A 27,399-nucleotide genomic window follows, 5' to 3' on the forward strand; every position below is an offset into this window, starting at 1 on the left:
GTGTGGTATTCCTCGGGTAGATAATTTCACCTCCATCTGAATAAACAACTTCCTCTATTTTGTTCCATTCTCCCAAGTCCTCTGATTTGGAAAGTGGATGCCTTGTCATTTCCTTGGAAGGGAATGTTTCTGTATGCCCCCCCCATTACCACAAGATCAGGCAAGACTCACGAAATCTTGCTGGTGACTCCTTTCTGGCCAAGACAGCATTGCTCCCCCACTTCTTCCTCACTTTTCCAGGAGCAGTCACCACAAGTTACCTCACCAGGTGCATCTTCTCACACAAGACAAGGGATTTCTTATTCTCCCTCTCCTGTCCACCCTTCAAATGACACCGTGGTTGATCGGGTTTGATCCCTTTTAGCACCTTTTTTTTCTGAGGACATGCTCCAGGTTCTGCAGGAGGTCAGAAAACCCACTACTAGAAAATCATATATACCCAAATGGAAACAAATTTCTGTGTGGTGCCTCTCTCCCCTGTCGGTGGAGGTTCCCCTGGTTCTGTCTTACTTGTGTGATCTGTTCCAGTCTGGGTTGGCATATTCTTCAGTTAAAGCTCACCTGTCAGCAAGTTCTGCCTGTCTGCCCTTGAATTCTCCTCTGGCCTCTAGGTTTGAGGTCAAATAATTTCTTAAAGATGTCCTTTATATCAGACATCACAGGAAGCATAGTCTGCTGTCTTGAGTCCTCAGTTTTGTACTTGAAAATTTTTGAACCTGCTTCTTCAGCTTCCTTACAACATTGTACTTGGAAGACTGTTCTTTTGATTATTACATCGGCCAAGCGAGTGTCTGAACTTCAGGCTCCCTTGGCTGTTCCTCCTGTTTTAATTTTTCATAGAGACAGGGTGTCTGCATGTACTAATCCTTCTTTTGTGCTCAAGGTGGTCAATAAGTTGCCCCTTAGTCAGTCTATTCATCTTCCTTCCCTTTTTCCTTCTCTGTATTTTGGCAGAGAGAAGGTTCTTCACACCTTGGATTTGCATAGACAGTTCAGGTGGTCTATATTATCTTGTCAAAAGATGTGTTTAGCGAACACGTCTTTATCGACAAGTAAACAGCGAACTCTGTAATCGCCGAACGGCCACATCAGCGACTTTTTTCCCAGGGGGAAAAAGTACTTGGCCTAATAAACAAAAAAACAAGCATTCAAACCCTACATAGTGGGGGGGGGCTTCACCCCCCCAACTAAATATACCAAATCCAAGATTGCACTACAATGGGAAAAGGGCAAATCCCCGATGATGGCCACTCCCTTTTTCCCCCTGGGAAAAAAGTTACAGATGTGGTCATTTGGCGATTACAGAGTTCGCTGTTTACTTGTCGATGAGGACGTGTTCACTGCACATGTCTTTCGACAAGATAAATATATACCCAGTTATTGTATTATTTAGATAAAACTAAAGTTATTTGCAAATCTGAGTAGCTTTTTGTTCCTTTTCATCTCAGGACTTAGGGTTTGGCTGTTTCTAGGCAAATAATCTCCTCCTATATCCTTACGGCCATTTCCTTTTTTATTCTTTTCATATCAAATGTCTTTCCTCATCTGTAAAGACACATTCTACTAGTGCAGTTACCTCCTCTGGTGTATTTTTCAAGGGTTTTGATACCAACTCCATCCTTGAGGATGCTATTTGGGTCTTCTGTTTATACTTTCGCTAAACATTACACTTTGAATGCTATTTGCAGGGCCAAGCTTTGCCAGGGCTATCCTGCACTGCTTTGTAGAAGGCTGATGTCCTTCAAGAATGCAACTGCAGTCCTGACATATGGGTTGTCCTGCCTCAGGCAGCCCCTCGGTCGGCCGGATTCCAAAGTCTGGGTCCAGTGTCGGCTGATGTCGCCTCTTCCCCGACGTCAGAGCGGCTGGGGTATAAAAGCATCAGGCGACGCCATCTTCTTCAGTCTTTCTTGCCGCGCAGTGCCCGAAGCAGAAGCAGTTCGCAAGTGCCGGTCGGCCAGCTCCTGTGTTTTCGGTTACCGAAGTCATCAAAAAGCTAAGTACCCCGTTGGGGAACCTTTTCTTGCCTCAGCCGATGTCAGATAAAACTGCAAAAGTTAATAATTGTTTGTCTTGTGGTAAACGAATACCTCATAAGGACTTCCATTCTTACTGCCTTCCCTGCCTGGGCCTAGACCACGACGTCTCGGCCTGTGCTGCCTGTGCTTGCTTCAATAAGCGCACTCTCAGGCGCTGGGCAGAATTTGCTGAAGACTTTTTTGGGGAAAATTTCTCCTATATCATGCCGTCGGAACAACCGACAACACATATTTCCGACCGGGACCGACATTCTCGGCCCGCGTTTTCCACCAACGACACGCCAAAGCCTACCATGAGTGCATCGGTCTCTTCGGAGGCGGTAATTCAACCGCTCCAGACCAACGACACCGCTTTACCGCACACTTCGGTCCCGGAGGTTACCCCGGTGCCGGTTGTTGATTTTCCTCCTGAAACCAAAGCCCAGGACTTACCTGACACCATACCGGTGGATAAAGTTACTCCAGCACGTGGGGCAGCTAGGCCTCCGGTCCCTATGTCCATCAAGGCCTACACACGTGCTAAGGCTGCCATCCAGGCTAAGGCTCACCCTCCTAAATCCTTTTCAGGGTTCCACTTCTGATAAACAGATCATGACTTTAGCTGCAGATCTAATTTCTTTAGTCAGAGGCTCTCAGGCACACCCAGACAGAGGTTCTCAGCTGCCTGCAGATAAAAGGCCTAGGGTTGAGCAGACAGATACCCTTACCTCAGATGAAGCCTCTGGGGAATCAGACCATTCAGATTCCCAGGAAGAATCCTTCCAGGTCTACGAGGATTCTGATGCTGATGAATCCATTCCCTCTGCCTCTCCTCCAGAGGATATTTCTTTTGGGGAAATTCTCCACTCCATGAGCGAGCATTTTCAGTGGCAGGGCCAGGATTTCTCCGACTCCAGGAAAAGGCTACATACTTTCCTTAAGTTACCCCAGCACAGACCTTTAGCTATTCCACAAGTGTTAGATGTATTGGATGATGTGTATTCAGACTCCAGTGCTTCCCCTGATTCTCTCCCTCCTGCTCCTGTCAAGCCAGACAGATATTACAGGGTTCCTGAAACTCATAAGCATCTCTTTAAGGCCCACTCTGTGGATCTAGAAACTATTTCTCAGGGGCCCAAAGGAGTGGCCACCTCCACGGCCAAAAACCCTTTGCCCGCAGACAGGGAATCTAGTTCCTTGGAGAGATGGGGCAAAAAAGTTTATACCTCAACCACCCTTGCCATGAGGGCACTTAACTGTCTTTTTCATAAGTTTCAGTTATCAGGATTTCTTGATGGATGATTTGCAGAAAAAGTTAGCCTCTCCTGAGCCTTTAGATAGAAAGGCCTTGCAGGATTTGGTTCATAATACTCAGCAGGTTAGCAATCATTTTCTTCAGTGTGGTTATGATGCATTGGAAGCTTCATGTAGGGCAGCTATGACAGGGGCCGTCATACGTAGACATGCTTGGTTGAAAGAACAGGCATTGCCAGATCATGTTAAAGTAAAGCTCCTAGATGCACCTCTGAAAAAAACAGAAGCTATTTGGTGCTAATGCACAGGATGTGTTGAAATCTATTGAGGAAAAGGCTAAATCAGTACAAACAGTCAAAGATTTCCTCCAGGTTCAGCCACCGAGGTTCAGCAGGAATTGGCCTTCAAAGAATTGGTCCTTTCCAGACACTGACAACTTCCAAAGGGGAAAAAACAGGCGTGCTCGAGGTAGAGGGCAATACCGAGGCTCCTACAGGGGCCGCCAATGGCAACCAACTAATCAGAGAAGTGGTGCAGGGACTTCTACTGCTCCACAGGGACAATCACAATGACTTGACTTTGACACCGCCGACCAAGGCTCAAAGAGAAGCACCTTTAGGTGGAAAATTATCCTTATTTTCAAAGAATTGGCACGTTTTAACAAAGGACAAATGGATTCTGGACATAGTAGACAAAGGTTACAGGTTCCACTTCCATACCTTACCAATAAGACAAGGCATGCCAAACCTGCCACAAAATCAAAGGGCAGAGGCACTCATACAAGTTTCAAACCTGTTACAGATCAAAGCAATAGAAAAGGTTCCTCCTCAGGAACAAGGTCAGGGATTCTACTCAAGACTGTTCCTTGTTCCAAGAAAAGAAAAGCAATGGAGGCCTATACTGGACTTGTTCACTCTAAACACTTTTCTCATTGTGCCAAAATTCAAAATGCTGACGTTACAGCAACTTCTTCCCATGCTGGGAAGGGGTCTTGGCTGGTTACTGTGGACCTCAAGGAGGCATACCTGCATGTCCCAATCAGACACAGTTGCAGAAGATACGTCAGATTTCTTGCAGAGTCAGAGCATTATCAATTCTCAGCATTGCTGTTTGGCTTATCTACTGCGCCCAGAGTATTCACGAAATGCCTGGCATCAGTAATTGCACATTGCAGACTCCAGGGGATACAAATATACCCTTACCTGGACGACTGCCTTATACAAGCGGACAACAAACAAGCCTTGATAAGAAACTTGGACTATGTCATACACTTACTACAGGCTTTGGGATACACAGTCAATATTCAAAAATCAAGACTACTGCCATCCCAACAAATAATTTTTCTAGGAGCCAAACTGGACCCAAACTCACAAATGGCTTTCCTCACAGAAGAAAAACAAGAACAATTACCAGATTACTTCAAAAGCCTAGCAAAGCTCACCCAGATGACATCAAGGAAAATCCTGCAGGCCCTGGGTTTCATGGCATCTTGCATTCTTCTGATTCCACTGGCAAAACTACACATGAGAAAACTACAATGGTACCTAAAAAGTTTATGGTCTCAACACAGCCACAACTTAGAAGAAATTATACCACTCATTCCATGTCTCCAAAAGGAATTTTTGTGGTGGGCACAAGCAAGTCAATTAAACAAAGGCATGTCTTTCAAAAAACCTCAAGCAAGTCAAACCATTACAACGGACGCCTCAGATCATGGATGGGGGGGCGCACATGGAGGGCAGATGCATTCAAGGGCATGGACTCCCCGTGAAATGCATCTGCACATAAATCTAAAAGAGATGTTGGCAGTGATTCATGCAATCGAGGCCTTCGAAAAATTTCTTCAACAAGGTCATCTGCTAATAAAGACAGACAACACCACTGTCATGTGGTACATAAACAAACAGGGAGGCACTCATTCTTACCCCCTCTGCAGACTAACAATGACTCTTTGGGAAAAGGCCCTGAAACTGAACTTACAGTTGCAATCCCAGTTTGTTCCAGGCAAGGACAATTTTCTGGCGGACAGTCTAAGCAGAAACATTTTGGACCCGAACGAATGGATGCTGCATCCCAACATTGTTTCACAAATAACTCATGCATGGGGAAGGCCGGACATAGATCTCTTTGCCTCTCACCGCAATCATCATCTGAAGAAGTTCTGTTCGAGGACACACCATCCTCAAGCCTGGAGAATGGATGCTCTCTCCTTCAGCTGGAATTCTCTGACAATCTATGCATTCCCACCTCTACCATTAATGACCAAGGTGTTACTGAAGATCAAAGCAGAACAACCAAAAGGTATTTTGATAGCTCCAGACTGGCCAAGGCAGCACTGGTATCCATTACTAAGGAGCATATCTCGCACCAAGCCGTTTCCCCTGCCTCAATGGCCTCTGCTTCTAACTCAGCACAAATACAGGACGGTTCATCCCAACCTGCAAACATTGCAGCTGACAGCTTGGAGGGTCCCATGACTTCCACCCATATCTCTCTCTCCAAAAAAGTTCAAGAGATCTTACTGGAAGCACGCAGACCTTCCACCAGAAAAACTTATTCATCCAAATGGAAGAGATTCATCACCTGGAATGCCAACAAGGGTCAGGATGCATCAGTAATAAGCATGCCACAGATACTAGAATACTTGGCAGAAATGCTTCATAGTGGCCTTTCATATTCTTCCATAAAAATACACGCTTCAGCAATCTCAGCAAAATACAACTGCTATCCACCTGTGTTTTCACATCCTTTGCTAAGACTGTTTCTAAGAGGGATAAAGAATATCAAACCTCCCAGGAAACCACCGGTACCTGCATGGGACCTCAACTTCGTCTTGGAAAAATTAAATCTTCCTCCTTTTGAGCCAGCAGCATCTTCAGAAATGCAATTTCTCTCCTGGAAAACAGTTTTCCTGTTGGCAGTTACCTCAGCAAGAAGAGTCTCGGAGATACAGGCCCTCATGGCAGTACCTCCATTCCTCATTTTTCATCAGGACAGAGTTTCTTTAAGAACCAATCCTTCATTCATGCCAAAAGTGATATCCAGGGTGTCTCTAAATCAAGCAATTCACCTGCCTACTTTCTTTCCCAATCCTCAAAATAAAGGGGAAAAGCTGCTGCACACTTTGGACATACACAGACAATTACGCTACTACTTGGACAGAACAAAGGCCAACAGAAAGTCTGACCAACTATTTGTAGCTTACGCTGCTGGAGTGCAAGGAAAGGCAATTTCCAAACAAACAATTTCAAAATGGATTGGAAACTGCATCAGATTCTGTTACTCCTTCCATGGAAAAGGTGTGCCAGCCGATATCAGGCCACACTCCACCAGAGCTATAGCCACCTCCACAGCCTTTCTAAGAGGGGTGGCTACAAAGGACATTCTAGAAGCTGCTACATGGAGCTCTGTGCATACATTTTCCAAACACTACAACCTGCCTTTTTATACTCCAGATCCCGAGCAGGCTTTGCTTCAGCAGTCCTGCAGGGCATTTTAGCTACACCATCTTTTTCTTAGATCCTACCACCCCCAGCTTGGCTATGGTATTCAACCCATATGTCAGGACTGCAGTTGCATTCTTGAAGGACATAGTACAGTTTTGTACCTACCATAAATGTAGATGTCCGATAGATATGCAACTGCAGTCAGGTTTACCCTCCCTCCTACCCCTCTGTAATTTACTTTTTTGGGTCCACTACCCCTTTTCTAACTTAGCTGGGGATAGCTTTTATGGTGTATCTGTTTATTACTATTGTGCATGTCTGGAATTTTATCCATTCTCTAAATTTAGCCTTCCTTGGAGGGCACCTGGCATCTGGGGCAAGAAACACTGAAGAAGATGGCGTCGCCTGATGCTTTTATACCCCAGCCGCTCTGACGTCGGGGAAGAGGCGACATCAGCTGATGCCGGACCCAGACTTTGGAATCTGGCCGACCGAGGGGCTGCCTGAGGCAGGACAACCTATATATCAGGACTGCAGTTGCATATCTATCGGACATCTACATTTTTGGTAGGTACAAAACTGTACTTTCTGTGCCTTCCTTCTCCCAGGCATCCTCTTAACTCTTGGACTCTCGCTTTATGTAAAGAATAGGGTCTATATTATCATATCGCACTCTCAGAAGAGCAAACGACAGATAATCGACCCAATGTAAGCGAAAGCTTACTGAAAAATTATATTGAGCTGCTTACTGCTTGCTGTGGGATTTGAAGTCTTCTTAAGACAGTCAGTCTTGCTGGCTGGATTCTGCTAAAATTCAAAGTCTGGTTATATTTGCATTCACAGTCTGTCGCATACAGAAAGTTGCAGAATATACACTGATGAGAGAATATACTTTGCAGCATCAACTTTAGAGTAATAACAAATAACTTTTTATAATAAACCAAACGGATTAAAGTTGCAGCTTAAAGCACTGTTCCACTTTACTTCTCATATAGTACAGATGATGTGAGAGATATAACATTTACCTCAGGACAAATGAGTCCCTACCATACCTGTAACATAACTGGATTCATACAGCTCTTTATATACACTTTTAGTCATGCATAAACATATACATTTCCTCTTGATATTCTATTTTGGAGAATTGCTCATCCTGTAGAAACAATACTAATTGTTGCAGATGCTGATGCAAACTGCTGACTTGGTAATATTATTTTTAAGCTTCCTTGTTTAACAATGTCTTGTAAGAGACCAGCTTTTCTGACAGTGTGAACATCCTGTATTCTATTTGGATCTTTGTATAAGAACATCTGTTTTTTTGCCAATTCTGATAAACATGTCCTGTTGTCCATGCAGAAAAACATGTTTTTGAGGAAACACATTGCCACAGTGTCATTGTCCCTTCTTTAAAAGCAGATTTTGCATTTTTGCTCTTGCATACATCCTGTTTTTAAGTATGTAAGGGAAAAATGTCCATTCAGCAGGTTCCTTATTTTCCAAGCCATGGTCATTTAGTATGGCTGCTGATCACATATTACTAAACTCTGTTTCTGCATTTAAGCAAGCTTTTTCTTTCAGCATATTTACAACATAATTAATTTCAGCCTTATATTCATAATATCTAACAATTCCCTCTGTTTTTAAACATACTCAAAACATTTTATATAGAAAACACATTAAGAAACAAACCTATAGTCTTCTTTTGTCAAAATGCAATTTTACATAGTTAATACAATGATATTAAGTATTACTACCAAAACTGAATGTATTTAAAACTTTTTCTTTTGCAAACCATTCTGTGAAAATATTTTATCAATTATGAGCTGTGTCTGCTTTAATGTTATTTTTTTTTAACTTGATCAATTTATTCTTTTGCAATCACAGAATTCAATTTATGAGTTAGAACTGTTCCATTAACTCTTTGCAACTGTTGAATTAACTATAAGAGACAAGAACCATGTGCTACTGCAAGTATTTATACACTGCTGAAAATATACAGTTTTAATGTTATTTTAACCATCACATTGTGTTCATGTCTCTGAACTGCTCATTAACATCTTGGTAAAATACTGAACTGGGCTTAGATAATAAATATTTGAAAGCAATTATTTTACTGGGGTAAAACCAGTGATATTACAACTTGACAAATTACTTTTGAACTTATTACGATGTATCCTGTACAGTGTGTATTTACACAGACTGTTTGCTATTTATGCATTTCAATCTAGTAGGTACCCTGGACCCATTTTCTTCTTTAAATATGTTTTTTTCACACATATTCATTACTAGATATTAATTTCATTTGTACTGAATTTTTATTTTACTGGGGTAAAACCAGTGATAGTACAACTTGACAAATTACTTTTGAACTTATCACGATGTATCCTGTACAGTATGTATTTACACAGACTGTTTGCTATTTATGCATTTCAATCTAGTAGGTACCCTGGACCCATTTTTTCTTTAAATATGTTTTTTTCACACATATTCATTACTAGATATTAATTTCATTTGTACTGAATTCTTCTGCATTTGTACATACAAAGACTATCATTTGTACTGAATTCTTCTGCATTTGTATATACAAAGGCTATAAAGTACATTTAGTCTAATCTTACAAATTTAATAACATTAATATTAAGCAAAATGTTGGAAAATGTTTGTCGTTTTAGAAATATCTAGTGGAATTGATACCAAATCCATATGTCCTGTTATTTTAAACTACATACTCAGCAATTAAAAATATTCATTCTTTTTTTATACCAACATTGTTTTGCCAAAAACATATTAAAATAGTGACCATTCTTGCTATTAGAAACATTTATGCATTTTGCATATCTTTATTCTGTCTTGTATAGCTTTAATAAAGCAATTTTAAATAATCTCTTGTTTTTTAAACCATCTCTTGTATAGCTTTACAGTTTAACAGGTTGTAAATACAATTTAATACTAAACAATACAATAATAACCATTATGATAGCTATTAACAACTTGTAAAATATCTTATCCTGTCAGGTGTAATCCAGTTTACCAGTATTTTTAAAACACTAATACCTGTTTTTTCCTCCCCTTAAAAGAGTATTGTCAAGAAGGAAAGAGATATTATTTTCTGCAGCTTTATTTTAGACCCTTGTTGTTTATTTTTTCTGTAGCTTTATTTCAGACCCTTGTTGTTTATTTTTTTCTTTAGCTTTATTTCAGACCCTTGTTGTTTATTTTTTTCTATAGCTTTATTTCAGACCCTTGTGCAGTACTGCTTATACAGTCAGGGTAAAACTGAGAAAGTACCCCTCCCCCTGTAGTACTGCAGCACTATTTACCTGCTTTATGCTGTGAGAATAGAATGTATGTCAGCCTAACACTATGGTTATACATTTATTTTATTATAGACTTTTATTTGATTTGATTATTTTTTATAAAGCTTTTGCTGTTTATTACCACTAGTAGGCATGTGCACCCTCCTGCACAATTGATTTGAACTGTATGTATACTATAGCCCATTTGCTGGCTGTACTTGATGCAACTGAGGTTTTTTTCTTTTAATATTTACTTGCAAACAGATTATCAGTGACATCTATGCACAATTGTGACATTTTATTACAATTACCAAATAGTGTTGCCTGTAAACATTTTAACAATTATGTTTTAATAACAATGATGTTTTAGAAAAACTCAAGCTACTTGTCTGGCAATCAGTCTTGTTGTTTATCTTATCTTTCCAACATTTCCTGTAACTATTCATTCAGTCTAGGAAGGTCTGAGCTCACTTTTCATACTCTGTAAACTATAGTTAATTTTTTTGGCATTTTTCCTTTAATGTGGTTGTGATTTGCATAACTATGCATTTATACTACATAAACAGACATTATTTTACAATTAACTTAAATGGATTTCAGTATTTATTTATTTATTTATTTATTTATTTATCTATTTAACTGTCCTGCCATTAATTTTACAAAAACTGTTTGAATAATACCATCTGTGATTTTCTTTTTAAAATTCAGAACTTTAACTGTTTGGTGTTACTATATAATTATAAACAAATTTTAAAAAACAAAATACATATTAGTTTAACCAACACATGTTTATATTTATATTATTTATATTTGCTGATGTCTGCTTTTTGCTTTTGTGTATTGTAAACAAATGTACTCTAGATGAAAAGAACATACATGCATGTCTGTCTTGTATCTGTATATCTTTATACAAGCATGTCAGTCTTGTGACTTTAAATCTTTGTTCTTATTAACTATTTTTATTTAATTTTATGCACTACAATTGTTTCGTTTACCTTTTGACTGTGCTAAGAATGGCACTCATGCTCTACTTTACTGTAGTACTGATAAATGTCTTGCTTTAACTGAATGAAAGTAAAACATTTGAGAATGATTTGTCCCTATCATCCTACCATGTATGCTTAACCATTTTCAAAACACAAACATATTATAAAATGTATTTCTTTTGCACAGATTAGCTGTGTATGCAAGAAGTTCCCAGTCTCTGTCAGTTCAGCTAATTTATTTCCTTTATCCTGCAACTGCTGTTGAATTTCCTGTAATGTTGCATGGTTTTTCTGACATTCTTTAGTAAGCTGTTCTGCTGAATTTGAAACTCCTATGCACTTTTGAAAAGATGTATGTATAACTTGTCTAAACTTTCTGAACTCATTGTGTCTGTCTTTTAAAAGTTTACTACATTTCTTTGTAACAAAATGTACTAAGGGTTCTATCAGTAACTGATTTGACTCACATGTGTTGACCGGACATAACTGTTCAACATCTGAATGTAATGGAAACACTTTACCCTTAGTTAATTCTTTATCATGAACAGATCTGTCTTCACAGTCTATTTTTTAGCAATATGATGCGATACTTTTTTATGGCATAATACACAAAATGCAGTTTTTGTTGAAGCACACAATAAACATTTGTCATATTTCACATGGTTTTCTTTGAGATACCAGTCAAATATTGTAATACATTTGCATAATGCCTTACTATCAACCTGCCCTAATAAGGTTTTACATGTAGTAATGTGCTGTGAATACCAACATAGCAATTTACTAAAGTTTGGTTTACTCCTGCATGAATTATAAATAATATCCATACTGTCTAATGTACAAACTGTCTAAGAATATACAAACTGTCTAACATCATCCACACTAAATATGTGACAGAAAAAAGTCTTACCAGTTAGCAAGAAAACAGGTGATCAAGCTGTTGTTGCTGATGGCTAGAAATTTTTCAGTCACTTGAGAAGCTGGTGAAGCACAACAGGCAGCGGACTGCTGTACAAGTAGACATCCACCTTTTCTTGGAGAATTTATGGCACTGCGACTTTCTTGAACTAGTCTCACTCCGGATTTTAGACGTCTAAAAAACTTTACTACTGCAAGCTGCATAAACTGGAATACTTCTGTTTAGGATTTACACATACGTACAAATGTTAGTTACTGCAATTTGACTGAAGTGACCCTCTGCAGGGCTTACCATCACTCCCCCTGTGTTTGAATGCAGATTGTAGGTTCAAATGCAGGCTAGCTTGCCATTGAAAAATTATATGGATCTTACTGCTTGCTGAGGGATTTGAAGTCTTCTTAAGACACTCAGTCTTGCTGGCTGGATTCTGCTAAAATTCAAAGTCTGGTTATATTTGCATTCACAGTCTGTCGCATACAGAAACTTGCAGAATATACACTAATGAGAGAATATACTTTGCAGCATCAACTTTAGAGCAATAACAAATAACCTTTTATAATAAACCAAACGGATTAACGTTGCAGCTTAAAGTACTGTTCCACTTTACTTCTCATATAGTACAGATGATGTGAGAGATATAACATTTACCTCAGGACAAATGAGTCCCTACCATACCTCTAACATAACTGGATTCATACAGCTCTTTATATACACTTTTAGTCATGCATAAACATATACATTTCCTCTTGATATTCTATTTTGGAGAATTGCTCATCCTGTAGAAACAATACTAATTGTTGCAGATGCTGATGCAAACTGCTGACTTGGTAATATTATTTTTAAGCTTCCTTGTTTAACAATGTCTTATAAGAGACCAGCTTTTCTGACAGTGTGAACATCCTGTATTCTATTTGGATCTTTGTATAAGAACATCTGTTTTTGTGCCAATACTGATAAACATGTCCTGTTGTCCATGCAGAAAAACATGTTTTTGAGGAAACACATTGCCACAGTGTCATTGTCCCTTCTTTAAAAGCAGATTTTGCATTTTTGCTCTTGCATACATCCTGTTTTTAAGTCTGTAAGGGAAAAATGTCCATTCAGCAGGTTCCTTATTTTCCAAGCCATGGTCATTTAGTATGGCTGCTGATCACATATTACTAAACTCTGTTTCTGCATTTAAGCAAGCTTTTTCTTTCAGCATATTTACAACAGAATTAATTTCAGCCTTATATTCATAATATTTAACACTTACAACGTCGAAACTTCAGAACAGTGATTACTTTCCAATGTTAAACAATCACTGTTCCGAAACAAAAAACAAAACAAAGAAAAAAACAACAGTAAAACATTACTTAATGTGGGGGGATTCGCCCCCACACCCCCTGATGTGAGGGGCTGTGCCCCCCACCCCCCTTACTTAAATATACCAACTCCGAGATCGCACTACAGTACTGAAAAGGCAAAGTAGTGAAAGCGGCCAAACAAATCCTTTCCCAGGGAAAAGAATTCACTGAACAGCAGCTTCGCTATTTTGCCTTTTCACACTTTACTGTTCGACAAAGACGCATTTGACAACCTGCGTCTGCGACAGCGTAATAGGGAACCAAAGAATACTGCAACAGTGATATGAAAGGACGTAGTACAGTTGTGTAAAATCTTCCCATAAAAGTAGATGTGTCCTTCTCTTCACTATTGCAGTATTCGGTCCCTCCCTCTTCTGGGCTGTTTCATGCCCTGTATTTTTGTTGCCCTCCTTCAAGGGGGTCTTTTTTCCTTTCTTTCTGCCCTTTTTCCTTCTTGATGTGCATATTCTTCTTTGTCCCCGGGGAGTGTTCTGTTCCACCTGGGGCTTTTCAGTTCTGAGTATTTGCTTCTGTACATTACCTTTTTTCCTCTCACACCTTCCCTACTGGGAGCATATGTGTAACGTACGGTGCATAGAAGACCTAAAGGCTTTGGTATACTGGCCAGATGTTGGACTATCTTTTGCAGGAAATCCCTTATGTAAAAAATACTGCAAAAGTAAAGAGAATGGCATCTACTGTTATGGTAAGATTTTCCACTACTGTACTTTAGACATGCATTGAGCTTGTTATTAAGTGCTCCTCATTTTGCCCATTTCCCCCCCTTTATTCCATATTGTGAGGCACTGTTTCATGTTTTAGAGATGATACCCATAACTTTCAACTGTACCTAATTTTGAAGAATGTTCACGATTTTTGCTTCATATTGTTGGTCTCCTCATCAAAATGTGTTTTTCTGGTAGGTAGCTGAGAACTGTAGTCAGTAAATAATGAAAACATTTAATTTCAGGCGTTATAACCTTCAGGAAATGGATACTAATGAAAAACGCATTATTGTAGTAACTTTCTAAGAGCATAAAAGCAATATGTGAAATTTGATTAATTATTTGATTTTGTCACAGACACTTCAGCTATACTGTTGGGTATACATACACACACAAAAAAATGCAATTTATATTGTGCCACTTGCCTTACTGTAATTTAAGCACTTTTACATTCTTCATACCAGTTAATGCCTCAATCCTTTTGCCTGCCTGCTCTCACTTACAAAAAAAAAATTAAGAGCGAATATAAAATAACCAATTCCTTTGGATTAAAAGAAAATCGCAGTTTGAATGCAGACACTGCTGTGTCTCTACTTAACTGAACACACTGAAACTTCAGGGACGAAAACTGAGAGTACTGCATTACAGTGCATCTAATCTGCATGGAATAAAAAAAAAACAATCTTCACTCAGAAACCAGGCACAGGCTAGAAATTAAAGAAATTAATTAAGATATTGTCTGTAGCTGTGTTTGAGGGCAATTAAAGTGGTTTGCCAACATTTCTGTATACTTCACAACATTCGATGACTCAAGAGCCACAATGTGTTTTCTGGCTTGATCTTTATTTCTTTTTTGGTTTATTAAAATATGGCCCAAAAAAGTTTAGCTTTTCCACTTGTAATGTTACCATAAGGTAACGTGTTACATGTCCATAGACTTCAAATGCGCACATTAAAGTCTATGGCTGTAACAGACACTTTGCCTATGCCTGTATCACTGAGGTTAAACTTTCTAGTGTTTCCTCGTTGATGTCAGTGCAAGGAAAATGCAAAGTTTACAATTAATTTTAATATGAAGTTGATGATCAAAAATGTTTTCTGATGGGGGAAAGTTCTGTTGGAGTTTATGCTTTGAATGCTGTAGTGTTTTAAAACTTCAGCAAAACACAGCTCCAGCCAATGACAAATTGAGTGTAAATTGATTCTTATTCAGTCCAGTCCCAACAGAATCACTAGCAGACTGCAAAATGTGTTTCTTTTCACTGGTCTTCTCCTCCCCAATCAGCATTATTGACAAAAGAAATGTGTTAATTACTGTTTGGGCTTTGAAAAGATTTTTGGCAACTCAGCCAACTGACAAGTGTTCCTCTCTTCTTTTCTTTTTGTTGATGTTTAAGTCAGTTTTGCTACTCTCAGGTGTCATGACCATAGTGTTGTTATTAAGGACCTGCTTTGCTGGTTTCCTTTGTACCTGATTTAAAACGGATCCTACTTCACTCCATAAATCATGGTAATCTGCATATTTTTTTCTGTAGACTTTGAAGTAAGTATCCATTGCTCCCTTTTCTCACCAATGACAGATAAACATTCCCTGCTTTCAAGTAATATTATAGTCTCTGTTCTGTGTATTTTTCAAAAATGATTATGAGCGTCACACTTTATTCTTGCACTGAAAATATTTTATTTTGGTAAAATTTTTCCTCTTCTAAATTGTGTCTATATATCCTACTCTCAAGTTAAAAAAAAATTAACAAAACACTTAAAATGTAAATATTTTCTTGTCATTTGAATATACAAGTCCTGACTATAATTCCAGTTGATCTAGGTTTGATTAGAAGTCTGGATATTGGTGGAGCCAGCAAGGAAGGGAGAGAAGAAAGAGCACTTCCTGCTCTCCTTTCTAAGGAACTGAGGTTGAAGAATGTGCCTCAGGAACTCGTCTCCCATTAATGAGTTTATTGCTGGTTGGAGTGATTCCTTGGCTGGTAAGAGATCATTTTGGTAAAATGGAAGTTCTTGTGCAGTGGAAGGCAGTCTGACAAAGTAATGCCCTCTCGACAGAACATGGTAAACTCAGAAATAAAGTGCAACTAAGCTAAAAGACATATTTCTAGCCTTATATCAGTACATTTATAGAGAGAAAGTGACTTTAGTTAACATAATATATTAAGAAGAAAGCACAAGCTGGCAGAAGAATCTGTTGTAGGGACAAGATGAAGCAGATGCCCACCTCTTCTGTCTTAAGGGGAGGGAGTGGACACTTCATGGTTTCCATTTTGTGTGAGGGAACCATTGACTCTGACATTGCAGGATGCAGCAGTACTACAGGGAGGGATGGGTTGATTCATGAGGTGAGCACACTGTTTACACAAATAATAATTTGCATATTATCATAACTTTTATAAGACTTATCTGTTGCTCCATGGTGTCTTTTGGCACCGACAGTCATTTCAATATTGTGTTTGTGTTTGTAGTGATGTGCAGTTCAAAGGCTCCAACCTTTGAGAAGTTGAAAGGTCAACCTGATGAAAGGTCACCAGAAGAGAACAAATGAGACACACACACATTACCTGGGAGAGTAGAGGCAAGAAATGAGGTCATGAAGTAACTGGAAGATCACAGTGGTTAGGTAGGGGGAATGGGGTGGAGAGCATAAAAATATAATGACACAGTCATTTTTGTTTTATTCTTAAGAGTTTGATTTCAGGGACTTAATAGAAGTAGTCACGCATCAAACTTGGTGAATATTATTAAATAGTTCTGACATCATAATCTCTGTGCCCTGGCCAGAAATGAAATTGAGTTTCTTCACTTCTACTTAAACTTTCAGTGTGATAAGGAAAGGCATATAATTTAGTTTCCCATCAACATCCTTATTTTATCGTATGTTTCCACAGAAATTCTTGTGCCTGATTGCTTGGACTGTCTAAAACCATTCTTAATAAAAAAAAAAAAAAAAAAAACTTACTTCAAGGATTTATTGTACAAAAGTAAAACCTTACAAATTTCCACCTAAGTTTCATTGGGATGTTGATTGCACATTTCTGAATCAGTTTTATACAAATTTGTATCTATTGCTCATTGAATTTAATTGAGCTTAAGTTGTGTAAGACCCATTTAAAGATGTTCATTACACAATTATTCACTTCAAGAGATGGAGAATCATTTAGTCTTTATACTATAAAGTTATTTGCAATTATTTTTTCAAGTGGATCAGGTTAATGATGTGCATTTAATACACATTAATCCAGGTGTCAGTGTTGTGTTTGTGTTTGTAACTGCAAATAATTGCAAGCCAAGATAGTGTAGTGGTTAGAGTTGCAGCTTTACGATAACATTACGTAAATACCCAATATTCTTGTTAAATGCTCTTGGGTACCAAAAGCTAAAATCATGGTTGGGAAACTTTTATGTTCAGATATAGCATTTATTTTAAAATAGTTTTGAAATTTCTGATACAGCATTATACTAAGGGAATTCTTGCAAGATTATTTTTGTATAATAAAAGGCCCCTGTTGTTGTGCTATTTAGTTTTTCTAATCTGTTTTGTATTATTGTATTGTGTGGACCCAGCCTCAATTTTGGGGCAGTTTTTGTTTTATTAAGTCTTTAATAGAGTTCTTTTGGGGGGTTTTCGTATGGATAGGAGAGACATATTAATTTTCTTCTGCTTTTACAGCCTGATGATAGAGGATCCATAAATGACATTCCTGTGTTACGAGTAACCCGTCAAGGACCAGATGCCATTCACTTTGTAGAGGCACCCTTGGAACCAGGTTCTGAGGCACGACTGATGGTAGACTGGGAGAGAAGATTTGACCATATGCAGCAACATACAGGTGATAATATTTGGGAAACATTTTTATGTTTATCTGAACCATACATTTATTTATTTATTTTTTCCTCCGGATACAAATTACAGGTATTCAGGTTATGCATTCTTATGTTGCATACATTGTTATTCTTTGCAGTTTCTGAATAGGCCATCCTTGCAGATATTCCAGAGTTCTGGATCATTACATAAAATTTTTCTAGCTATTTAAGATTGCAGTCTATCTGTGTTTAACTTTGAGAGATGTGTAGCTGGGAGTCTTTGAGTTCTCAATAGAACAGGTACAGAAATGGTGTACTTGACTGTGAAACTGATGTACTGGTATTGTGAGCATGATGGTGTCATTGTGCACACAACTGTTTTGTTGGTGAGATAGGTCTCAGAGTGAGCATATGAAGTTCACTATCTTCCTGTGCTGCTGGTGACCCAAATCTAATAATGAGCTGGGGTTGTTTGGTATCTTTTTCTGTTGGTGAATCAGGAGTAAGAATAAACTGGTGTGCAGAGATATCCATGTACACTCTGGTAACTCGAATTCAGGAAAATAATATTTTCATTAGGGGATCACCTAGAATAAAGAATTGCACAACTGTTACTGATCTCCCTCGTAGAGACTTGTGACTAGCCTGTGGATGAAACAAAAATAGGAAGTAATGTTAAAGTGCCATGCCATCCTAACGTGACTGTCTGTGTAGGATACCTAAAAGAATGCCTTCCATGTGGACATTATATGCACCATGCACATATCCTTGTGTGTCTAGATGCATTTAGGAGAGGCATGGGTAAGCTTCTGTGTTTTAGACTGTGCTTTTGTGTCTCTAGCAACTAACCAACAGATTAATTTTCAGAACTCTTGCAGCTGCTGCCATACAGCTTAAAACAGGAGTTTTTGGTAAAGACTTTTTCCCCTGGAATGGGAACACCTGCTTGGCAAGCTGTAGAAGGTTAGCCGGTGTGGTGCTTAGATGTATATTTAGCAGATCGAAGAGCAAACCTTGAAAATGCTTATTCATTAAACTTCAAAGGCTGTTTCCTATTACACTATCCACTGTACGGTACTTACTGTACTCATAAACAGGACACGTTAATTGTTGTCCTAGTAGTAGTACACAAGTAGGGTTTACATTATGAGAAAAGAATGAAACTTGTGTATGAAAACAGTCCAGTGAATTGAAGAAAAACAAAATAAAAAAAAAAACTGTGGAAAATGAATCACTTCTGTTGATGTACTCTTCTCATGGTTGTCGCACTCAAACTAATTGAATGCAAACCTATACTTTTCTGTAACTTTAGTTATTGTACTATTTTTATATTTTATGTTTTTGTTTATTATGGAGGAGCTTTTCTCCCCAGGCCTCAGCTGGTAAAGGGCAATAGCTCAGTCAGACTAACCCTGTCAACAAATGTCAAATAAATAAGTAAAATAAATACTGTAAACTGCAAAATGTAAGCATTTTGAACCACAGCTGGGAGCTACACCTATCTTGTACCTCTCTTACCAAGATATTCTGTATTTTTGAAGTCACACAGACTTGTACAAAAATTAAATTTAAGTAGCTCCCTGCTCATGAGGTTGTGAGACTTCTAGATTACAATGTGTTTATTTTTAATAGTTGGGTTTTGTGGGGTATAACCTTGTGTTATGGTAGTACAGAGATAAGTGGCCTTCTGCTAAGCACTGTTTGTTTAAAGCTGTGCTTTTAAACCATCCTGCATTTAAAATAATATCTGTTTTAGTGGAAGTGGCTCTATTTGTGCTGTCGTGCCAGCTACTCAGTGTCAATGAACATCATTTCTGTTGTTATTAACTCTCTGAGTCAGAATCTCAGACATTCAAAAAAATAACATTGACAAACTTGTTCATGAACAACAGCATTGTCAAAATGGGTTATTTAAAATATTTAAAAAAAATACCTTACCTCATAAAGGTGTTGTGGTTTAGCCTTGAAGTGAAAGCGGATTACTTGGTCTCTGGAAATCTGTGCAAGATATAATTAAAACAGGCTTTATGTTTTTTTTAATGCAAATTAATCTCATTGGCAGATATTTCTATTGATATGTTGGACTACCTTTAAAATGTAATTTACTTTTTACTTGCTTAAGTAACTCATTAATTAAAGAATTCTTATTGCAGATTGTTTAACAGTTTTGCATAAACATTAGTGAAGCTTTACAAGATAAATATATTTGTGTTGTCTGAATTTGTGTAGTACGTATATAAGTCCTCTTGTTGTAATTTTTTATTTTTCAGAAATGTGCTTCCTCTGACTTTCTGGCAAGATTTAACTTTAATCTGTTATATCAGAGTGGTACATTTAATTCCAAAACGGATCGAACCAGGTGTAAAAATAAAAGATGCAAACTGTCGAAACTGTCCTTGGGCATCAAAAAGCTGAGAAAGGCATTGGTTTGCAGTGCCGAAGCTCTTCCCCTGTATCTCCCACAACTTAATGTTAAAAAACAATGGTATATTAAAAACTCAAAAAAAAAAAAAAAAAAAAAAACCAACCACACTAGTCACTGAAAGTGAAAATACTGTAGACATGCATTATGCGTACACAAACATACTTGTACACGCACACAGCTCTAAATCAAACCCCTTACTGATCACTTAACTCTAACCCTAACACACACACACTTACACATTAACTCCATCCCTTGATAAACAGCCACACACCTTTGCCAAAAAACACAACCAACTACAACACTGATCACTCAATCTGCCATTCACACAAACTACCTTGCACTGCGGCTCCTTTTTAAAATGTTGGCACTCAATGTTCGGTGCCGAAAAGCTGAAAAACAAATGAAAACCTGGAGGAAATCAAATCTTGAAAATCAGTCTTTTCCTTAAAACTTCTTTTTGTAGGGGGGACACCCCCGCTTCACCTCCTCACATCCCCTGAATGTATACTAACTCCGAGATCACCCACTCCAGAGAAAAGGGAATATTCTGAGAAATGGCATCTGTCTTCTACTCTTCGTATAGATAAGTCTGTTCTTTTTGTCCATTCAGTCTTCACATTTCAAGACCTGCTGTTAGATGCTTACCCTGCACTACATTTTGTTTACCAAAGAAGCATTCAGAAAAATTTAATTTAGCCATCTGTATATGCATATATACACACACACATGATGCATTATGTCAGTAAACAGGTCAGACAAGCTGCTGCTGCATACAGACAGTGTGGCACTGTAAGAAGTCTCTGAAAGGACATTTCAGGAAGTGACAGGGGGGACAAGTGTGCAGACCTGAAAGCACATGGGATGAAACAGAGTACAGACAAGACAGTTGTCACAGGAGTAAATGAGAACTCAGAAGAAAATGAAAATTAAGATAAGGGGAAATAGTGCAACAGGTTAACAGCTTTTGGTGTATACGGAGATGCTGTTGAGAAGGAAGGTCTAACTGAAGAAGTCAGAGCTGGAATCAGAGTGCTGCAGCCATCTGTCAAGGTGTCAGGTATAGTGCATGACAGAAGAGTGTCAGATAAGCCGAAAAGTAATGTATACAAAGCAGTGACTTAAAAGTACTTCTGCATGGCAGAGAAATTTTGGGGAGGGTGAAGGCAGAGGAACTGAGGAGGCTTGAGGCTGTAGTGACAAAGCATGTGAGACAGGTAATAGGATGCACACTGTGGGCCAGATGAATTCATGAGAACATCATGGTGGAAACCAGACTAGCTTCATTTGCGTTGTAGGTTAGGGAGAAGAGATTATTATGCTTTGGTCACATGTGCAAGAAAACAAAAGTTGGTTTGGAAAAGCAGATTTGGGAGAGACAAAAATAATGCAAGAGGAGATGAGGATATCCAGCAAAGAAGTGGATAGATTGTAAGAGGAAGACCTGTGACAGTCAGACATGACTGTTAAAGAATTCTGGAAAATGGCTGTTAATTGAGAGAAGTGGTGAGAATTGATGTGACACCCCAATCCGATGCATCCAAATTGGAAATGGGGTTGATGCTGATTGATGAGGTGTGTGTGTGTGTGTGTGTGTGTGTGTGTGTGTGTGTGTGTGTGTGTGTGTGTGTGTGTGTGTGTGTATACCTTTCAAATCCCAAAATCCTGAATGTTATTTTCGCAAGAAAAAATAACGAATGTTAAAATCCCGAACCACAAAGGTTTTCCCAGGGCAAGTAAACATTTGCCCAAAACTAAACAGTACACACTGTACCATCGGAAACCCACCTAGGTGGGGGCTACACGTACATAACCCTGATGTGGACATACATAAATGTATATATGTATGTGTGTCCTATATATGTACATGTATATTTATGCGTATATGGTAACTTATTGAAATGTCCAAGCATTGAAACACAGGCAGCCAGTGTGAGGAATTTGAAATCATCATAATGAAAAAAATCCACTAAATGAAAAAAGATTGCAAAAGGAAGCAAATAGTTTCCTTTTGTGATACATTAACCAAAACCTTACCACATCTTCAGATATAATTTGTCTGAATAATGTTAACATTACACAATTTTTTTCCTAAGGTAAGTTGTAGAATTAACACTCATTAGTAAGGTGGTTAAGGACGGCCACATTAGTAAGGTGGTACAGAGAGTTTCAAACTCCCCAAACGACTTTACTAATGCATGCTAAACCTAACCCTCTCCTTATACCTTACCATAGAAAAAAACCCTTCTGTAACGCTCTCAGTGCGTACAAGGCACTCAGACGCACCACATACAATACTACACATGCACAACACTAAATCTGTCCCCTTACCTAGGCTTTGCTCTAACCTTAACCCCACAAGCCTTTGCACAAACACTCATAACCATAATGCAAATTAAACTCCTAAACTTACACTTATGTTACCCATATACAATCGAACTTTCTTCTTCTGACACCTGCAACATTTGAAGATATAAGCATTCAACATTTTTCTTATTCCATTCACACTGCTGACAATGTGCAGATTTGACAGAGTGAATGGCACCTGTATAAGATCTAGTTTATTTAGTCAAACAAAAAAAAACAGCAGGGCAAAAATCATTAGAAAAACTTCGAACCAGCAGTAGTTTGAAATGAATAAAAAAAAACACAAAAAAACAAACAAAAGGAAAACATCTTTTTTTGCACCCCCATGCTTCCACTACTTGTATATACCAACTCTGAGATTGCATGACAATGGGGAAAAAAAGAATCTCCCTTTCTACATTGAATACCAATATCAAAGTATATTTGATGATGTACTTCGAGAAAAGCTGTTTGATGAATGCCATTTGAAGAAAAGAAATGAAATGAAACCAACTTGATTTAGTTTCATCCCATGAGCCTTCAGTTCTGCATGCCTGTCCTCTGTCACTTAAAATTTCTATTCCAAATCTACTTATAGTGCCACATTAATGTAGCAGCTTTGCTGATTTGTGCCCACTAACTTGTTTGCTGATGAACCCATCACCTATGAACGCGTGTATGTGTTGAGTTAATCACATGTGAAATGAAACCTTTGTAGTGTGTGTGTGTGTGTGTGTGTGTGTGTGTGTGTGTGTGTGTGTGTGTGTGTGTGTACACATACGGGTTCATATTAGAAGAACGAAAACCCTAAACCGTGAGCGCTCACATGAGCGAAAATGCCAGGAATTGAAAGTGGGATTGCGGGGTTGTGTTTCAGTGAGGAGTGGGATATTTGTCCTTTCCTCACTGTAGTGCGACCACGAAGTTAGAATATATAGTTAGCGGGGGGTGTGGAGGCACAGCCCCCCACAATAGCAACTTTGATCACCGGCATTTTAGCTCATGTGAGCATTCGCGGTTTAGGGTTTTCGTTCTTCTAATATGAACCCTGTACATACATACACCTGTGTGTCTATGTGCATACTTGCCTATAGCTATACATTGTGTGTGTGTGTGTGTGTGTGTGTGTGTGTGTGTGTGTGTGTGTGTGTGTGTGTGTGTGTGTGTTAATAAATAAATATATCTATATATATATATATATATATATATATATATAGGTTTAATAAATAAAACAAATCATGTCTTTATTTTCGAAATTACATCGAAATGAACATTTTTCCACCTAACACCTCTGTCATAGTAGGTGGGATGTAAAAATGTCGTCAGCGAGCATAACCGCACACAACAACCTTCCATAACCCACCTACCCACTACCCCGACACACCACACAGTTAAGGGCTGGCCACACCCCCCCAACCCCCCATTACCTTTGTCCATCAGATCGAGCGCTGCTGAGGGTGATGTAGGGATGTATTTCCTGCACCGCACAATGCCGCGCGCGCGAGGAATTGCGAGCTGGAATTCGGAATGTACAGTCCATGGTCAAATCACAATGGCAATCTCATATTCTACCGCGAACATGAAGTGTTCGAATATCTTGTAGCCGAATACTTCAATACCCGTCTGGTAAACCATATATATATATATATATATATATATATATATATATATATATGTATATATACATACATATCCATGTGTGGACACAAAAAAGTCTGTATATACATGCTTATAAAATGTATGTATGGACAAATACACATGTATTCATATTTTGTTTGTTTGATTTATTTGTTAATGTGGTGGTGATTACATTTTTTTTCATCACAGAAGCCTTCCAGTAGGAAGGCTTTTGTTATTAAGTGGAACAGTTTCTCTATTTTTGGCCTTTTCTAAGAGTGTAGATCCTTTTTCATCTCCTTTGGATGCCATCATGGACTTCTTGCCTGGTATTTTTCATTTGGTTTGAGTTATTCCAACATAAAGGTACAACTGGCTGCCATTTTAAGTTTCCATGTTGGTAAAGGTAGTGGATGCCTTTGGCTGCTCTTAAATTTTATATCAAGCCTTCCTGAAGGGCACTTTTTTGCTGTGGCTTCGTATTTGTAATCTGATACCTCTGTGAGATCTTCCTCTGATAATAGAGGTGCTTGCCAGACATCCCTTTGAACTCCTTGCTGCAATAACCTTAAAGTTGTTGTTATGGGAGACCCTCTTTCTGGTGGTGTTTGCTTCTGCCAGAAGGGTATCTGAGCTTGAAGCACTATTCTACATACCTCCTTGCTTGATTTTTTCATAGGGACAAAGTTACCCTCAGGACAAATCCTTCCTTTTTGCCCAAAGTTGCTTTAGAAACTACTTTGAACCAATACTTTCACTTGCCAGTTTTCTTTCCAAATGTCATTAAAAAGGGAGAATATTTACTTCATTGTTTGGCTGTACATAGGTAACTCAAGTTCTGTTTGGATAGAACTAAAAGTTTTATAAAGCTTGGCCAATTGTTTGTTTCCTTTTGTAATTTGCAGCTCAGAAAGCCTGTTTTCAAAGTGACCCTATCCAAGTGACTCCTCAGCTATATCTCATTTGTCTACTCTTTGAAGGGAGTGTCCTTGCCTGTGAAGCCTAGAGGTCATTTGACTAGGGCAGTGGCTACTTCTACTGCCTTTTTCCCCACAGGCCTTTATTGATGATATTAGTGCTGCAGCCACCGGTTTGGCATACCTTTGTTTCCCATTACAAAAAATATATTCAGTCTAGGTCAAGAGCTTCATTCTGTTTCAACATTTTGTGGAATGTTCTCTCCGTAGGGCCTCTCTGGGGTTTTCTCAGGCTTGAAACTCTGTCCCACATGTTGAAGCCAGGCAGAAAAGACAACGTCAGATATGAAAGTTATGTGCTTACCTTAGTGTTAGATCCATTTTGTCTTCTTCCCTCCATTTCAACCATCCCTTCTTCCATACAGTCTCTAAATTGTCATGGTTGTAAGCGAAGTGCTGCTGATTGACCTTGCAGCTTGGTTTATGAGCTGGCATATACAGGTGCTTGTCTGTCACCCTTTACAAGTTGCGCTTCATATTCACATTGTTTAGAACTGTTATTGTTTTAGTGAGGTTTGTTTGGGGCAAACTTGATGTTCTTTGTGTTTCACTGTTGCAGTCATAACTGTAGGGTGCTCCTGCCGGCAGGCAGCCCGAGGTCGGCCAGAATCCCAAAGTCTGGGTCCAGCGTCGGCTGTATAAGCTAGTATCCTGACGTCAGTACGCCTTGGTACATAGCCGTCAGCCGACGCCATCTTCTCCAGTCTTTCTTGCCGTGCAGTGGAAAGCAGCTCGCAAAACGTTGGTTGGCGATTTTCGAACAGCGTATTTGATTGTTGTCGGTCCGAAGTTCTTACTTCTCTTCTCAAAGCTAAGTACCCCATTGGGGAATCTTTTTCTTGTTCCTCCGATGTCAGAAAAAGTTAATAATTGTATAGCGTGTGGGAAACAAATACCTCATAAAGATTTCCACTCTTACTGTCTACCTTGCTTAGGCCCTGACCACGACGTTTCTTGTTGTCGGTTCTGTGCCAGGTTCAACTCTCGTACTATCAAACGCAGGTACGATTGGGCTTTAAATTATTTTGGTAGACGCTTCAATTATAGAATGTCGTCGGACACTACCGGAGTTCAAAAGAAGCGCAAAGACAAGGACAGGCCTCCGAGGTCCAAACAGGACTAGTTGCAGCTGGAGCCAGCGTCCGGTTCGGCTGTCGTCAGTGAGGCGCTTTTGCAGCCCCTGTCGTCTGCCGCTTCTGAACCGATGGCCGATACGGACTCCCATGGGGAGCCATCAAGGCCCACTATTTTCACTGCTGCAGGACCTTCGGACGTCGCTCCTTCAGATGGGTCCGGAACCGCTGTGCAGGTACCGGCTTCTGAGGGGGTTTTTAGGCCTACTCACATCACTATTTCAAAGGCAAAGGCAAAGGCAAAGACTCCTTCTAAGTCTAAAGTTCCAGCTCAAGCTGCTTCTGAATCCACTCCCAAGACACAAAAACAATTATTGAGGGTGGCTGAAGATTTGCTTACAATGATTAGGGGTTCTCACCCCCCTCCTGAGAAAAGGCCTCGACAGGATGTTACTCTGGATTCCTCTGACCAGGCTTTTGTATCTTCTGTTTCTTCCTCTGATCAGGACTATTCCTTCCCCCCTTATGAGGATTCGGATGCTGAGGAATGTCCTTCATGGATGCATCTGCAGTCATAACAAGTGGGTTGTCCTGTCGTCAGGCAGCCCTGCAGTCGGCCGGATTCCAAAGTCCGGGTCCGGCTTCGGCTGATGTCGCACTCCACCCGACGTCATCTCTGTTGGTCTTCGGGTATATAAGCATCAGCCGACGCCATTTTCCTCCGTCTTTCTTGCCGCGTAGCAGAAGCTGTTCGCAGTGCCGGTCGGTCGGATCCAGAGATTACTTCTACCGAATACTACTTGAAGACTTCTAAAGCTAAGTACCCGTGGGGACTCTTCTTGCCTCAGCCGATGTCAGAAAAAGTTAACAATTGTTTAACCTGTGGGAAACAAATACCTCATAAAGATTTCCACTCTTACTGTCTGCCTTGTTTAGGCCCAGCCCACATAGCAGCCTGTTCGGCCTGTACTCTTTCAACCGACAACGCTTAGGCATCGGTCGGAGTTTGCAGAACAGTTTTTCGGTTCTGATTTTGCGTACATTATGCCGCCGGATCCTCCGACTACCCAATCTACCAAAAAACGCAAAGATAAAGACCGACACTCGCGGTCCGCGGTTTCGGCCGAAACCACGGTAAAGCAAAACGCGAGTGTCTCGGTTTCG

General features: G+C 39.3%; 1 protein-coding gene across 3 annotated transcripts in view; it reads left to right on the top strand.

The window, feature by feature from the left end:
• LOC122787768 (alanyl-tRNA editing protein Aarsd1-like) overlaps window positions 1-27,399 on the top strand; it is a 658,622-nt gene that overhangs the window by 253,943 nt on the left and 377,280 nt on the right. For all 3 annotated transcript variants that reach the window (XM_044054668.1, XM_044054667.1, XM_044054666.1), the window contains one exon: window positions 17,667-17,826. In XM_044054668.1, the coding sequence (XP_043910603.1) occupies window positions 17,667-17,826 (160 nt within the window). The remainder of the gene's footprint in view (window positions 1-17,666; window positions 17,827-27,399) is intronic.

Source organism: Protopterus annectens, chromosome 13.part0, assembly GCF_019279795.1.
Source record: "Protopterus annectens isolate FY-2018-M chromosome 13.part0, PAN1.0, whole genome shotgun sequence".
NCBI lineage: Eukaryota > Metazoa > Chordata > Ceratodontiformes > Protopteridae > Protopterus > Protopterus annectens.